Raw genomic sequence first — 15,934 nt, forward strand, 5'->3', positions numbered from 1 at the left:
TTGGGGAACAATTGAAGTATATTGGGCCATTATAAATATTAGTTTGAACCATAGCTAAGAGAGATGTTTGATATTTCTTCAGTCTTTTGTCTCTTAATGCTAGGTATATGGGTGTATCGACTCCTATATGAGCTAATGGTTTGACAGCAATTTGGGCAAGACCAAAATGAGCATACCTATGACCCTTTTCCCTGTATTTTTTTTTATAGATTCTCCATCTATATTCCATTCTGTTAGAGAGGTTCCATCATAACTAGATTTGTGGAATTGACCTCTTTCTTCATATTGCAAATCAACAGGGGAAGGTCTACTATAATAGTTATTTTATTATTATTATTTTTATAATTTTTTCTTCCTTTGAAAATCCTATTTATTTTATTTGGATCATCTTCTTCCCTAAAGGTATTTTCTAAATTATCAAATTCAATATTATTTTCTGAAGAAGAATAATAATTAGATTGACTAGAATCAGAATCATCCTCTTCAATTTTATTTAAAACATTAATTTTGGGAGGATTTTTTAATTCTGATAGTTCATTAGATATCTTTGATAATATTTTCTCGGTATTATTATGGAATTTTATCTCTTTTCCTTTTTCTTTGAAAATTTCATTATTCTTAAAGAAGGGTTTAGAAGTATTACTCAAAAGGTTCTGCCTGGTAGGAATAAGGTCATTATTTTTGCTGTTAGTCAGAACATCTAACTGATTAGCTATAGTGCCTAAAATTTGATTTGAAAAGTTATTCTGCTGTATGATCTTTTGTATATCTTCATTTTCAATAGGATCTTTAGAATTCCTATTTTTCTTAAAATGGTCAGCTATAATTTCTCTCTTATGAGTCTGCAAAGTTATGGCCTGTAAAGGTGGATGGACAACTGTAACTATGGTACTAGTATTATGTAAATTCCATTTTTTATTTAGACTAGTGTTTACTTCTACAGTCGATTTTCTAAAACAATCGTACCATCCTTCACCCGAGAAGAAAATGGCAATAAAATCATAAAACAAAAAATTAGATTTTATTCTTTTAATTTCTTTCATCCATGGGTGTCCCAATGGAGTGCATGATCCTTAGGGTGTAAATCTAGGTCTAAATCCTTCTATATGATATTTTTTCTACAAATCATATAGAAGATTGTAATCAGGGTTTTTGGAAAGAAAGATTTATATCAGGTCTACCTAAGTTATTTGGAGAAAGAATAATACAGAAACTCAAAAATGACATAGGATCAGAAAATATACCCTTTAATGATATAACTTTTGGACAGTTATTCGCTTTTATCAAAAAAGAAGGATTAGCCTTATGCTCTAAGTTAAAACTCCAGAAAAAATATAAGTCTGATAAGTATAAAACTAAAACGAACTAGGGTATTTTTGTGAAACGTTTGGATTAGAAAGAACAGAAGCCCCTTCTTCTAGACTTAGAAAAAAGACTAAGAAATTTCTGAAAAGAAATTATGATAAGAATATAGAAAGCCTTTTAGTAGATCCGCTGCAGAATGTCTAAATTAATTATTATAAAATTTGAGATGGAGATGATGCACAGATTACCTTCAAAGATATTTGATGAAAACATTGTGTAATTAGAATGAAGAGAGTAAAAAAGTAGTAAAGAAAGCAATAAATGAAATAACAATAGTATGAAAGTTTAAATTTGATTTACTTGATTATTTGGCTGAAAACATGGGTTTACTACAGAGGAAGGAGGGAGAGAGCAATGATCTGAAAACTCAAGATCGGGGTGCCTCTCTCTTTGATATTACATGCTATTTATAGCATTACTGAACTAACTATTACATATTATGAAAAGCTAAAGCTATTACAATAATACAACTAACTATTACATATTATGAAAAGCTAAAGCTATTACAATAATACAAGCTACGTGTTGTCTATTTTTGATGATGGTGGTGGGCACCTTTAGAGGCTTTTGAGCATGGCTTCCACCGGAACCACTTTTGAATTTAGTGGCCAACATTTGACTTTGATGGCCAATTTCTTCAATCATCTTGGTGTCGTTTAGTGTTGTGGCAGACACCTTTTGAATTTTGAGGCATACCTTTTGAATTTTGCGGTATCAATCCTGACAACTTTTGATTAAACAGCAAGCATTATTTGAATAATATCAATTCTTCTTTTGCATTCATCAATGACTTTTGTTCTCCTTCGGATGGATTCTTCTGTAACTCTTATTTTCTTCTCATGATCTTCTTTAAATCTTATAAATCCGAAAAATCTATCTCTTCTCCTTCGGACTTCATGGAGGATTTTGATTCTTCTTTCTTATTCTTTGATTTCTTCTGCAAGTCTTCTTATCTCTAAACCATAATCATTATTAAATAAGGCATTCCTTTTTGGCATCTTATGCAGCGAGAAAAATGTTAATTCTTCTCATCTCTTCTTCACAATCTCTTCTTCACAATCTTTAATAACGTCAATTCTTCTCTTAATTTCTTCAATCTCAAAATTTAAAAACAAATGATCAAGTCCTCCTGGACTATGCAGGGCAATTTTGATTGAACCTAAAAGTTGCTCAATTCTCATCTTTTGGTAATCAATCTGCTCTTTGCGGTTTTTCAATATTCGAGCAAATCTCATCCTTCTTCAAGGCGGCAATTAAAAATTATATGGGTCTTGGAAATCATATGGGTCTTGTCCTCCGATTGGATCAGAGGAAACTGACTCTTTTGATTTTGTCTTGGTAGAACTAGATCTTTGAGCAAGAAATTCAAGAAATTCTTTTTTCATATCCTCTGGCATGTTCATGAATTTTGAATCTTTAGAGACTTTGGAACTAGAACTTGCTTTTGATTTTTCTTTCTTGACATCTCCTTTTTGACAAGTAACCTTTTGTCCCGTGGACAAATAATGCCTAACGGCATGTTCAGAATAAGTATTTTCTTGAAATTTACTCCACCATTTGATCTTGAAGACTCTGATTAAGGAGAAGGGTGTTGGATCTGGATAAATTTTTCTAAAATGAAAATCCCAAGCAAAAATCCAAGGGACTTTGAATTCTGCATGGAACATCAAGGGCTTTTGATACGAGGAATGATTTGAATTTTCTGAGAAGACTTGAAATCCTTTTTGAACAGAAGGTGGTGTGATCTGGATATTAGATCCAAATTTTCTCCACCAATCAAAGAACCACATCGGAAAATGTTTGTCAATGTTTGAATGGAAGGTAAAAAACCATGAATGGTTAAAGGGCCTCATAAAAAAGGTCCGAAACCAAGCATTTTTGTAATCAATATAATTGAATCCTTTTGCTGGGTGACGAACTGAAAAATCTTTGAATTCTTTGAATCCTCCAAAAGTAGTAATAGCATGAATTTTTTTGATAACACATTTCGAAAAACTGATTTCATTTGAAATTGAAGGATTATGAGTTATTTCTACAGAATGTGAATCAACAAGAATTAACTCATAATATCTTTGGTCTTTCAAACTGTTATCTGATTCCCAAAGCTGTGTTGGGTTTTGAAATCTAGCTCGGATAAAATCCTTTTGAATGAGGCCTGTAGGATATTCGGTATGAGGAGTCATTCCGATATCCTCGAACCAATCTTTTGTAAAATATTTTTGAAATTGTTCTGGAGAGTTTGGAATTTGGATATTTGTAGGTTTTGGTGAATTTGAAGCAAGCATGCTTTTGAAAGGAATTTCAGGTCTAATTTGGAGAGGAGAAAATCTGTTTGGGACAATTTGCTTTTGAGATGTAGTTGGGAAAGGAGTTAAGGCTGTGGCTTTTGAATCGGGAACTTCATAATCTTTTGCACTTTGAGTCTTTTTCTTTCCGAGATCCATTGCTGGTTCCTTGTAAAAATTCTCTTGTTAGAAAATCTGGTAGAAAATTATTTTCACATTTGATATATTCTATTTCAAAATCAAAAACAGAAAGTATGGCTTGCCATCTTGCAAAAATTTGTTTTGAAACAATATTTTGAACATCTTTAATAAGAACTTCCTTTGCTGATTTGCAATCAATCCTGAGTAAAAATTTCTTATTATAAAGATCATCCTGAAGTTTTGAAATGCACAAAACTATTGATAGAATTTCCTTTTTAATTGTAGAATAATTAATTTGTGCATCATTTCATGCTCCTGAGTGATATCTGACTAACTGTTCTTTTGAGTCAATCTTTTGTTTTAGAATTCCTCCGTATCCTATATTTGAGGCATCTGTTTCAACTATTATGAAAGCTTTAGGATTGGGGATTCCTAAACACGGAAGAGTTTTTATTTGTTGTTTGATGGTCCTAACCACTTTAGTATGTTCATCAGACCAATTAGTAGGGTTTTTTCTTAAGTCTTTGATATAAAATTTTACAAGTTTTTCTTAAATCTGGGAAGACCACTTTACTATGGTACTAGTATTATGTAAATTCCATTTTTTATTTAGACTAGTGTTTACTTCTACAGTCGATTTTCTAAAACAATCGTACCATCCCTCACCCGAGAAGAAAATGGCAATAAAATCGTAAAACAGAAAATTTGATTTTATTCTTTTCATTTCTTTCATCCATTCTTCTTCAATTCTTTTCCTAATATTACTATCTAATTTTTCATACCATTTTCTCTTATCTTTGTAATAATCTGAACTCATCTCTTCATTTAAATATTCCATGTCTGAATTCTTTTCCTGAAGTTATTACATTAATCATATTACTTCTAGTTGGCGAGTAAGAGTCTTCCTCACTTTCTTCTACTTCAGAGGTTTGTTGAGGTATGGGTGTTCTGAAAGTCCATTTTGTTCCAGAAAAACTGGGTATTTCAGAAAAAGATGATCTACTTTTAATTTGTTCATGAGATCCTGTTTCTTTAAAAGAATTTGAAGAATTAGATCTTCCAAATTTTATAGTTATTTTTCCATCAGGTTCTTCTATGATTTGTGAAGGTTCTCTTCTTTCTATATTCCTAGGTGGTTGAGGAATATCAATAACAAACTGATCAGGAATAGTAATTTCATTCCATTTGAGTCTTTTAGGGGTAAAGATAGTAGGATTATCCGCATTTACCTCTAATAAAACCGTCTCATCTCTTAAGGTATGCTTTTGAATATATTTAGGATTCAATTGGGAAGTCAGGAGTCTAAAATAAACTCTATACATAACACCAAAATTCTTGCAGCTAAAATGAAATTCATCTCCTTGTAAATGAATATCTAAAATTAAGGATTCTAAAATCATGGGGTCGGTAAGGTCAACAGAATAATCTGGAGAGCAATTAAAATAAATTGGACCATTACAAATATTTGTTTGTACCATGGCTAACAGAGAGGTTTGATATCTTTTAAGTCTTTTGTCTCTTAAAGCTAAATATATAGGAGTATTAACTCCTTCATTAACTAAAGGTTTGACAGCAATTTGAATACGCCCAAAATGTAAATACCTATATCCTTTTCCTACATATTTTTTTATGGTCTCTTTATTAAGAAGAGGGATACTTTCAGACTCTTTTTGAATACGCTTAGTTTCCTCATGAGTTTTGATTGAAAAGACAGTTTTAAAATCTGTGAGTCCTATACGGTAAATTCTTTCTATTTGTTCTCTAGGAATAGTCCAGTTAGAATAATCTATAGGCATATGAAGTTCACTACTCTGAATTTTATTATGAGAATTTTTACTTTCAGTTCTAGAATTTAATAAGTTTCGAAGTCTGATTGCCATATCAAGATAAATATTAAAGTGTTTGTTTAGGGATTGTTCTTTTAAAGAATAAAGCTGGTCGCAGGGGAACACAATGCGTGGAACACCAAATCAAGGCTTACCAACCGTCTTACAAGCTTACCAAACCTGAATTCCAACTCTTTATAAACTTAAAGAACAGATTTAAACAATTTCTTCAACCTTTAAAAGATTGCGTAACCAAAAATAACTTATTAAAATTTAGACTTAAATAAAAACTCTTAGATTATTCCCTATTACAATATCTACTATTTCCTCTCGAATGGCTCTGATACCATTCTGCAGCGGATCTACTAAATTAATTATTATTATAAAATTTGAGATGGAGATGATGCACAGATTACCTTCAAAGATATTTGATGAAAACATTGTGTAATTAGAATGAAGAGAGTAAAAAAGTAGTAAAGAAAGCAATAAATGAAATAACAATAGTATGAAAGTTTAAATTTGATTTACTTGATTATTTGGCTGAAAACATGGGTTTACTACAGAGGAAGGAGGGAGAGAGCAATGATCTGAAAACTCAAGATCGGGGTGCCTCTCTCTTTGATAATACATGCTATTTATAGCATTACTGAACTAACTATTACATATTATGAAAAGCTAAAGCTATTTCAATAATACAAGCTAGTTGTTGTCTATTTTTGATGATGGTGGTGGGCACCTTTAGAGGCTTTTGAGCATGGCTTCCACCGGAACCACTTTTGAATTTAGTGGCCAACTTTTGACTTTGATGGCCAATTTCTTCAATCATCTTAGCGTCGTTTAGTGTTGTGGCAATACCTTTTGAATTTTGAGGCATACCCTTTGAATTTTGCGGTATCAATCCTGACAACTTTTGATTAAACAACAAGCATTATTTGAATAATATCAATTCTTCTTTTGCATTCATCAATGACTTTTGTTCTCCTTCGGATGGCTTCTTCTGTAACTCTTATTTTCTTCTCATGATCTTCATTAAATCTTATAAATCCAAAAAATCTATCTCTTCTCCTTCGGACTTCATGGAAGATTTTGATTCTTCTTTCTTGTTCTTTGATTTCTTATGCAAGTCTTATCTCTAAACCATAATCATTATTAAATAAGGCATTCCTTTTTGGCATCTTATGCCGCGAGAAAAATGTTAATTCTTCTTATCTCTTCTTCACAATCTTTAATAACGTCAATTCTTCTCTTAATTCCTTCAATCTCAAAATTAAAAAACAAATGATCAAGTCCTCCTGGACTATGCAGGGCAATTTTGATTGAACCTAAAAGTTGCTCAATTCTCATCTTTTGGTAATCAATCCGCTCTTTGCGGTTTTTCAATATTCGAGCAAATCTCATCCTTCTTCAAGGCGGCAATTAAAAATTATATGAGTCTTGGAAATCATATGGGTCTTGTCCTCCGATTGGATCAGAGGAAACTGACTCTTCTGATTTTGTCTTGGTAGAACTAGATCTCTGAGCAAGAAATTCAAAAAATTATTTTATTTATATTATTTATTTGCTTAAATATAGAAGAGTTTTGAAGATTAAGGATCTCTTGTTTCTTAACAGGGGAAAGTAATTTAAATATTATTTCTCTACCTTGTATTTTTGTAATTATTCCTATATCATCAACACTAAATTTGAGATAGAACAGGTGTCCCTAAAATCATATTTTAGGTTATATCTCTAACCAAAGTAAACACGTTTTTGATGCAATAACCATTATTACAAATGTGAGCTCTAGAAAGTTTATACATTATATTCATTAAACTATTATTAGGGGCATACAATTTTTCATTAGTCTTTTCATAATATTTTGTGAGAACAATTCCTTCACGTATTATATTATGATCTGCTCCTGAATCAACAAGAGCCATTATGCTTGTTATAAAGCCATCAATAACTAGGGTAATGTTTATATGCCATTTCTGAAATTCTATTTTTTGCCGGAATTGAGTATATGGCAAGACAAATTGGTATTTCTCCTCCAGGTAGCTTGAGTGCACCGCCACCGCCTTCGGGGGATGATTCACCGGCGGAGTAGTTTTTTTAATTTCTATAAAATTGTATTTTAAATTATGTAATTTTTATTTTTTAGGATTTTAATTATGTTTTTTTATTAATTTTAAGTTGTATTTTATTTTATTTAATGAAGTGTGTTTTTTATTAATTGAATTTGTTGGAAAAAAAATAAAAAATGAAATTGAATGAATAGTTTAAGGGATGAGATGGTTAAGAGACGGTTAAGAGATGGAGGGTTGCAGATGTTGTCTCTTAGTTAAGAGGTGTGATGAAAAGTACAACGGGACCCATGAATAGTGAAGAGATGAGACGGATAAGAGACAGCGTTGTTGATGACTTTATCAATGAAAGCACTATCGTTAGAGACGAAATATTAGAACTCATTCCAAAATATTAGCAAGGAGAGAGTCCATTTGATCTATAAACCACACGCCGATTGCTTTACACAATCATCTCACCATTCCGAGTCGTTAGGCCTATCAATGCTAGCACCAATATTACGATGAAACATTAGAACTCATTTGCTGCGATTCTTCCTGAATAGCCTGGATAATCCCATCGAGAGTCATTTTGAAAGTCTTTTTTAAACTCGTCCGACTGAATATGATAAAGCCTATAAAACAAAGAACTTCTATCAAAGAGGGTCCATTTAATCTATAAATCACACCAGTTGCTTTAGACAATTAGGCCACCACTCCTACTTGTTAGGCTTATCAACGGAATTGCTAATGCTACACCAGTTACTAAACATTAGAATTCATCCAAAAAAACCAGCCTATCAGAAAGAATCGGTTTGATTAGATAGTAGAGTTCGTAACAGTAATTGTGAAACTAGTGAGTTAATTAAGTAGGAGAGAGAGACCCCGAGTTTAAGCAACTGGCTCGGCTTGGTCTAAGAGCGGCCGGCTGCATCATCTGCGTATGAACTCAGACCTGGTGTAATCTGCATGCATGCCCATTCACAAACACTTGCAGTTGCAATTATTAAAAGTTATACATATATAGTTATGAACTGGAAATATGTTTGAGTAGTTATACATAGAGATGTTGATTACATACCGCTTGATAAAACTCGAATTCTTGGTCAATCGGGAGGAGACCCATGTCGCCGTCGAAGTTGAACACATCCAAAACTACTGCATATTTCTGCTGCTCTACATTTGGGGCAAGGCCAACCAACGATAGCACCACTAGCAAACGATCTATACACATTTTTTTGTGAATTTACTTTGGTTTGGTTGAATTGTGGTACAAAACGAATATATTTATAAATGCATTACTATTCATCTAATAGGAGTACTAATGTAATTATTACTATTCATCTAATGGAGTAATAGGAGTACTAATTTAAATTTAACTTCAACATCAGTGGCCAACGCCGAAATTAGCATGAATAACGTGCTATACTTAAGCATCATGTCATTATACTAATACTCATTTAACCTTTACCACCATAGGCCAATGCCAATACTAGCATGAAAAACGTGAATACAATCATTTCATTTGCTTCATTAAACCCATAAAGTAATTCACTTTTTGTCAGTTTTAGACATAATTTCTTTTATCCACACTTATTTATTTATTTATTTACAATTTAGCTACATGATCCATCATTATTTCATTTTCATCCCACTAGGGGTGGCAAATCGTGCTGATTGGGTCGTTATCGGGTCAACCTGATAACGACCCAACCCAATAAGGCCTAACCCGACCCCGACCCGTTAAGGAAACTGTCAATCCGAACACGAACCCGACCTGCTACCCTCAAACCCGAACATGATCCGAACCCGACACGAACCTGTTAACGACACAATATAATATGGGTTGACACGACACGATAACGACCCGAACACGATATTACACGATTAAAATGATTAAACCTAATTTTAAACTTGATTTATATGATAAAAAGCCATTTTCCACGATTTAATCTTGATTTACAAGAAAAGAAATTTGTAAAGAATTATTTTTTTATAAATAATAAAAATAATAATAATATTTCTTAATGGGTTATCCGCATCCAACTCGCATCCAACCCGAACCCAACCCGAATTTTTCGGGTTCTTAACGGGTCAACCCAATAAGGACACGAACCCAATAAGGCTTTACCCAAACCCATTATTTTCGTGCGGATTCGTGTCGGGTCAAAAATTGCTAGCTTTACTTCCCACTCTATCTAATAAAGTGGGATCATTTTTTTATTCACAATGTATTTCATCCATATTTTATCAAAATTTATGCTATAACTAATCCGTGGGACGGTGGTATAATTATTTTCTGTTCCTCTTCAAACTGATTAATCATTTTAAATCGACGCATATTCCTCATTTAGTTGACGCATATTCCCTACTTACTCCACTCAACTCTAACCTTTTTCTTCTTTAAATTCCTATTGTTTTGTTTCGGCAGCATTCGAGATACGAATCAAAATTTTAAATGGTTAAACGTCATTATGAGATTAAATCCATGATTACGACAATATAAATACTCTTTAGGTTGCATTTATGTCTCAATATTTTACTAAAACTTGTACTCCATAAAACATATATTATTGAAGACAAGAGAAACAATATGGACTTCACATATTGGAAATTAAAATGGTCCATCCGATAATTATTTCATATTTTCTTTTACGTCCGTTCGCAAATAACTATCTCATTTACCCTTTACTCCACCCATATCATTAGTGTTGAGTCTTAATCCTTTTTATGTCCTCCTATTACAGTTGAGTATTTTTTTTTGCAAAATCAAACACACTTACTTAATCTCTCTGACTTTATTCTATTATTTTTATTTTTTCTCATTATCACACATACTTACATACTTTATTCCCTCTTCTATTTTATTCACACTTCACTTAACTATAAATATTTATTCTTTAATCTTCGTGCCAAAAGGAAACACATCAACACATGAGACAGAGAGAGTACTATTTTTGATAAATAGACCTCACGTTCCATTAACTCGTATTATTCACATTTTATTATGGTATATGACTAATATATGAAAATAAAACACACACTAAACTTCACTAACTTTTCCATCCACTTTCTTTTCCATTTTCTTAAATCCAAGCTGAGTCGGAGACAATTTATTATGGACGAAGGAAGTATATGCTTGTATTAAGTGATTGGTCCCTAGTGTATCAACTCAAGTAAGTTAGGTAGTAGACGAAGAACCACAAATCTGTAAGATAAGATAACATACATTGCACATGTGACATACATTATATACATACAACCCACAATACACGTAGTACTGAATTATCGATAATGTGAAAATATAGTCTACGAGGAAGATAGGATTTCTAATCCATTATTGAAAGGAATAGCAAAGCTTATAACCAAACAGCTCATGAAAGAAGTTCAACTGCGCAGCCAAGTGGCCAGGCTGCTCCAATCCACGAATCCTTATACTCCAAATTCTTCACAACCGTTATTTTCTTTGTTGGTTTGATGGCTGCATTTCACACACACACACACACATGTTAGTATTCATTTAATCCAAAAATAAAATATAACTATGATGACTATGGGTAAATTGTCGACAAATCCATGAAGTTTGGCCATATTGTGTTTGCCCTTCAACTTTAAAAATCAGATGGAAAAACCATAAAGTTGTGGGATATACAAGAATTTGAAAACATAAATTATTTTTTCAAAAATTTGACGTGTATATGTATCTATAAAGAGAGGCATATAGATATACGCACCAAAACCTTCAACGAGCAAAATATACTCGTATACAAGATCCATGCACAGATACGGCACATCATAATCTTCAAGTTGGGGAAATATAGTCTTGATATTGTCCACGTTGGCACTGCATGCTTTCTTTGCTGCTTTCAGATATACATATGGACGAACTTCTGTTATATTAGCATTTAGTTCCACAATTCCAGCCTACATGCATGAGGAGTTGAAATTAATATATATCCTTGTTTTTGTTAGTGATAGAAGGAGCAACTTATAAACTCATATACTTGTTTCAGTTCTCTCTTCACCTCGATTGAGATATTTGTAATCTTTTATATTCATTTGAACTGTTTAAGACGAATCTTGGAGGAGTTGGACTTTTTATGATCGAGTTGGTCCAGCCCTCCATCGCCGATGGATCGGGTTTAGGGTTTAGATAGATATATACCTCAATAGCTGTGTCGTAAAAGTATGATGCAGCGTACAAGTTGTCGGAGCCGTCTCCACCTCCGCCATTCCAAACGCCGTCAAAGGTGCAAGGCTTGTTGGCGCAGGGCGTGTCCACCTTCAGCAACTTTCGTGCCTGCGCTACACAACCCAACAAGCTTGTGCCGGAACGAGGAGGCGATGCTTTGTAATCAACCCCATTGTAGGAGTATGTCCCTGCTTGATTAATTTACACCATCATTAACATATATTTACAAGATTAAAGAATGAGTGAATGGAATAATTTACACCTTGATAGCCATTAGTGATGCATGGATTGCCAGCACCGGAAAGATTCAAATTTTGAGCACGAGCAGCCAACATCCCATAGTTGAGATAACTGCACAACAAGTAATTAATAGTCACCTTTTAACATGTGCATGTGCTACGAACTTTGGTGTTGTCCCACATTAATTGTGTAAGGTAATAGATGTGGTTTATAGATCAAATGAGTTCTCTCTTTTGACATACTAGTTTTATGGGAGGAGTTCATGTGTGTATCTTTGGTTTCATTAAGTGGTTCAACGATTCAGAACGGTGGTCAGAACCAGAAGTCAGTCGTGGCCAATGAGGATGTTTGGGAGCCAACCCTAAAAGAAGTCGGTCATGAACAACATAATTAAGGACTCTAGTGTTGTCCCACATACCAACATGAGTGTTGACCCTTAAGAGGGGTTGATTGTAAGGACTCCGTTAAGGGCTAAAGACTCTAATGTTATCCCACGTACCAAAACGGGCGTTGACCCTTAAGAGGGGTCAATACTAAGTACTTTAGTGTTATTCTACGTACCAACGAGAGGACATTAACCCTTAAGAAGGGTCAATTGTTAAAGGACTAGTGTTGTCCCACATAAGTTGTGAGTGGTCGATAAACCAAATAAGCTCTATTTCTTAATAAGCTAGTCTTTTTGGGAATATATAGAAATGAAATAACACCTGTGAGAATAAAGGTTGTAATTAGTTCCAAGAGCTAGTCTATTGGCTACATCATTTGTTGCAGGGGCGTTAGAAGCAGCTTTGTCGGAGAGAGCATAAGCCATCTGAACTGAGCCACCTCCAAGGTCAACCACTGCTACCGTTTTCGAGTATTTTTTGCCCAACTTACCATCTAGATAGTTTATTGCAACCTGCAATTTCACATAGATGTTTTTTTTGATAATTTTCCCTAAATCGAATGATTAATTAATAATTAGGTAAATATGCATACCCACATATAAGCTCCTTCATCTGTTCCATCAAGAACAGACACCCATTCTAGCTTGTAGTTGAGGCTCGATTCGCTTTCGAAAAGCTCTTTCACCTTTAGTTTGTTCCAAATAAATTGAGACAAAATGTCAAATAATCAAATGAGTGTATATATGTTACATATATGTAGCTATTTAAATTTATGAATTTTGGTAATTCTCAATTCAGGTCATAAGGTTTGTAAAAAATGGGATATTAAATCACAAAATTTTACTTTTTTCTAATTGTCTCATTTGTGTAGAAAACGACTTCTTTCAGCAATGCTCAAGTAAGGGTTCAGTAAAATAAGATTTTGTTTTTTTTTTTATGCTCAATCAACCAACGTGGGACTATTAACCCCACATCAGTTGTCTTACACAACTGAGTGCATAACAATTTACCGCATCCAATATGTCTTGAGCGGCAGTTCCCGGTAGTAGGCGAAGACCGGCAGTTGCCTGCATAATATATGAGTGATAATTAGGTAAAAGATAAATGAATAAATAATTGGTGTAAAAATGGGTTGGGTATACCCCAAGTCGAAGAGGTGTTGTAGCGCGCAGTTGCTGGGGAATGACTTCTTCTGCTTGTTCTAAGAGGGGCCTCAATGAGTCGGCACCAGCCTTGGGTTCTTTCTCATATGAACTCAAACCTGGTTTAATCTGCCCACCACATCCATCTCAATCTCAAACCATCTTATTAATGTAAGGAAAGATAGGGAAATTGCAATAAAAACCATTGGTCATATCTTTGTCATTTTTCTTAATTGTCTCGTGGAGAAAAATTCCTACACATCTTCATTTATTGACATGGCGGCATGTACATGTATGTGTATAAATTAAAGACGTAACTAACTAGGTGTGTTAAACCACATTTTCATTCATAAACTTAAAAGATGTGTCTTCGACTAGGTGTATTTTTCGTCTGGATCATAAGACTTGATTTTACCTAAATCTAAGATGATGGAGTAATTGAGAAAAATGACAACGTTATGAAATAATGGACTATGTTTTAAAGCTATAAGATTGATGAGAAATTGACAAATTTGATGTTTTTCGTGCAATTTCCCCTCCCCTAAAAAGTACCGAAAATTTCTAGAAAATCGTGAAATTTTGGCAAATTCTAGTCAATTTCACAACTTTAAACATAGTTTGGATGAACCATGAAATTTGTTGAAAAATTTAGGAGTAATTGTATAATGTATGGAAGCTAAGAAATCACACATACATGGTTGATGGTTATTCATAAACAAAATGACGTTGTTTGATTGAAAAATATCATCAATATATTACACGTAGGAACAAATCTATGAATGATTCAATGTAAGAAAAATTTGACTCTTTTTCCGGAATTAGAACCATCCATTGCAAAGAATTCGGTTCTAAGTCTAAATAAATACTCAATACCCAAGTCGGCTTACAAAGTTGGTTATGATCAAGTACTTTTGCTTTCTGGTTGTCTCAGACTTTACAATTACTATGTTATCTCCAAATATAGAATAGTGGGAGATAGAAATTTCACCTTTTTTGAATTGATTTTTTTAATTGCAGGACATAACATAATTTGATCAAATTTCATGTTTTTTCTGCCAAATTTCTATAGCAAGAAAAGAAAAGGGAAGAACGAAGTAACGTACAGCCACGTAAAGCTCGTAGTCTTGGCCAATTCGGAGGAGAGACATGTCTTGGTCAAATTTGAAGACGTGGACCCTGGAGCCGGTGCTTCCGGCGTCGAAAACAACCGCATATTTCTCCGGCTGCTCTCCCTCCTTAGGAAAGAGCGATATCAGTAGCAGCAGCAGCTTTGACACACTTGTCATCCACATTTTTCTCACTCTCTCTCTCTCTAAGTTTTCCCATCACTTCTCCTGCATTTTATGCTGCCAACCACAGACAGGACCCACTTACATTTTTGCATGAACATGAAACACGTTTGCTTTTTGTCTTTGTCTATCTCTTAGAGCATCCACAATAGCGCCTAGCGTACCGCCTAGCCGAGCGTCGGCGCTAGGCGGTGCGCTAGGCGATCTATTGCAACCGCCTAGCGGATTTCGCGATAAAATACCGCCTAGCGGATTTCGCGATAAAATACCGCCTAGCGCTCGGCGGTTCCGCGGCGCTAGGCGGTGCGCTAGGCGATCCGCTAGGCGCTATTGCAGCGTCCGGATCGCCTAGCGCGAATTTTAATTTTAATTTTTTTTTATTCCGAAACACTATATATACGCGAGTTGCCTGTCATTTTCATTCGCACCACTTGTATTAACGAGTACTCTCTCTATCTAAATTTCTGTACAAGATCAACAACGGTAAATGGATCTCAACAACGAGCCAACTTCAGGGAGTAGCGGATCTCAAACTCCCCCAATCCCCGTGGGAGGTGGATGGAGTAAGATGCACCCGAGTCAGATGCACCCATACTACAACATGAACCCGTGGCAGCAGATGATGCCTGAGATACCAGCGGGGGGAGTCCGCCGGGGGCGTTTCCGGCGATGTCGGGGTGGGCACCCAGTGTCCAGATGCCGGGGTGGGCACCCGGAATGCAGATGATGCCCGGGGGTACCGGCGATGCAGGGGACGCCGAGGGACGTCTATCGCCCTAGTGTTGATTTTTCGACTGGTTCGTCGCACACATCGACGCCAACGGAGGCTGCGCCTCCGGCCCAGTTTGACACTTTCTCCTTCGATGACTTGGGGATAGATCTTTCCGGTATTCCGGATGCTCCCGTTCAAACGGGGGGCGCAGGACGGGGTCAGGGCGCCCCAAAGAAGAAAGGCAAGGGGAAAAGGGTCGGCGAGTCCTCGCAGCCGGGTGAGGACGACAACGCGGTACGGAGGAGGTGGACGGA

At 34.9% G+C, this 15,934-nt stretch overlaps 2 protein-coding genes and 1 long non-coding RNA gene across 3 annotated transcripts; all 3 read right to left on the bottom strand.

Annotated features, from left to right (window-relative positions):
- Positions 1-1,638: 1,638 nt before the first annotated feature.
- Positions 1,639-6,247, bottom strand: LOC121777394. The gene is made up of 2 exons (XM_042174642.1): positions 6,146-6,247; positions 1,639-3,818 (listed from the first exon to the last, which is right to left on the bottom strand). Exons 1-2 carry the CDS (start codon positions 6,245-6,247, stop codon positions 2,619-2,621), a joined length of 1,302 nt encoding a protein of 433 aa, XP_042030576.1. The 3' UTR covers positions 1,639-2,618.
- Positions 6,248-7,914: 1,667 nt separating this feature from the next.
- Positions 7,915-9,045, bottom strand: LOC121777395. Its single transcript, XR_006045477.1, has 3 exons — positions 8,741-9,045; positions 8,544-8,624; positions 7,915-8,294 (listed from the first exon to the last, which is right to left on the bottom strand). It is a non-coding gene; the product is annotated as an uncharacterized LOC121777395 (long non-coding RNA).
- Positions 9,046-10,870: 1,825 nt separating this feature from the next.
- LOC121776092 (apyrase-like) lies at positions 10,871-14,940 on the bottom strand. Its single transcript, XM_042173222.1, has 9 exons — positions 14,723-14,940; positions 13,620-13,748; positions 13,488-13,544; positions 13,070-13,162; positions 12,799-12,989; positions 12,114-12,202; positions 11,825-12,039; positions 11,394-11,583; positions 10,871-11,140 (listed from the first exon to the last, which is right to left on the bottom strand). Exons 1-9 carry the CDS (start codon positions 14,909-14,911, stop codon positions 11,034-11,036), a joined length of 1,260 nt encoding a protein of 419 aa, XP_042029156.1. The 5' UTR covers positions 14,912-14,940; the 3' UTR covers positions 10,871-11,033.
- Positions 14,941-15,934: the final 994 nt, after the last annotated feature.

This window comes from Salvia splendens, chromosome 18 (assembly GCF_004379255.2).
Source record: "Salvia splendens isolate huo1 chromosome 18, SspV2, whole genome shotgun sequence".
Classification (NCBI taxonomy): Eukaryota; Viridiplantae; Streptophyta; class Magnoliopsida; order Lamiales; family Lamiaceae; genus Salvia; species Salvia splendens.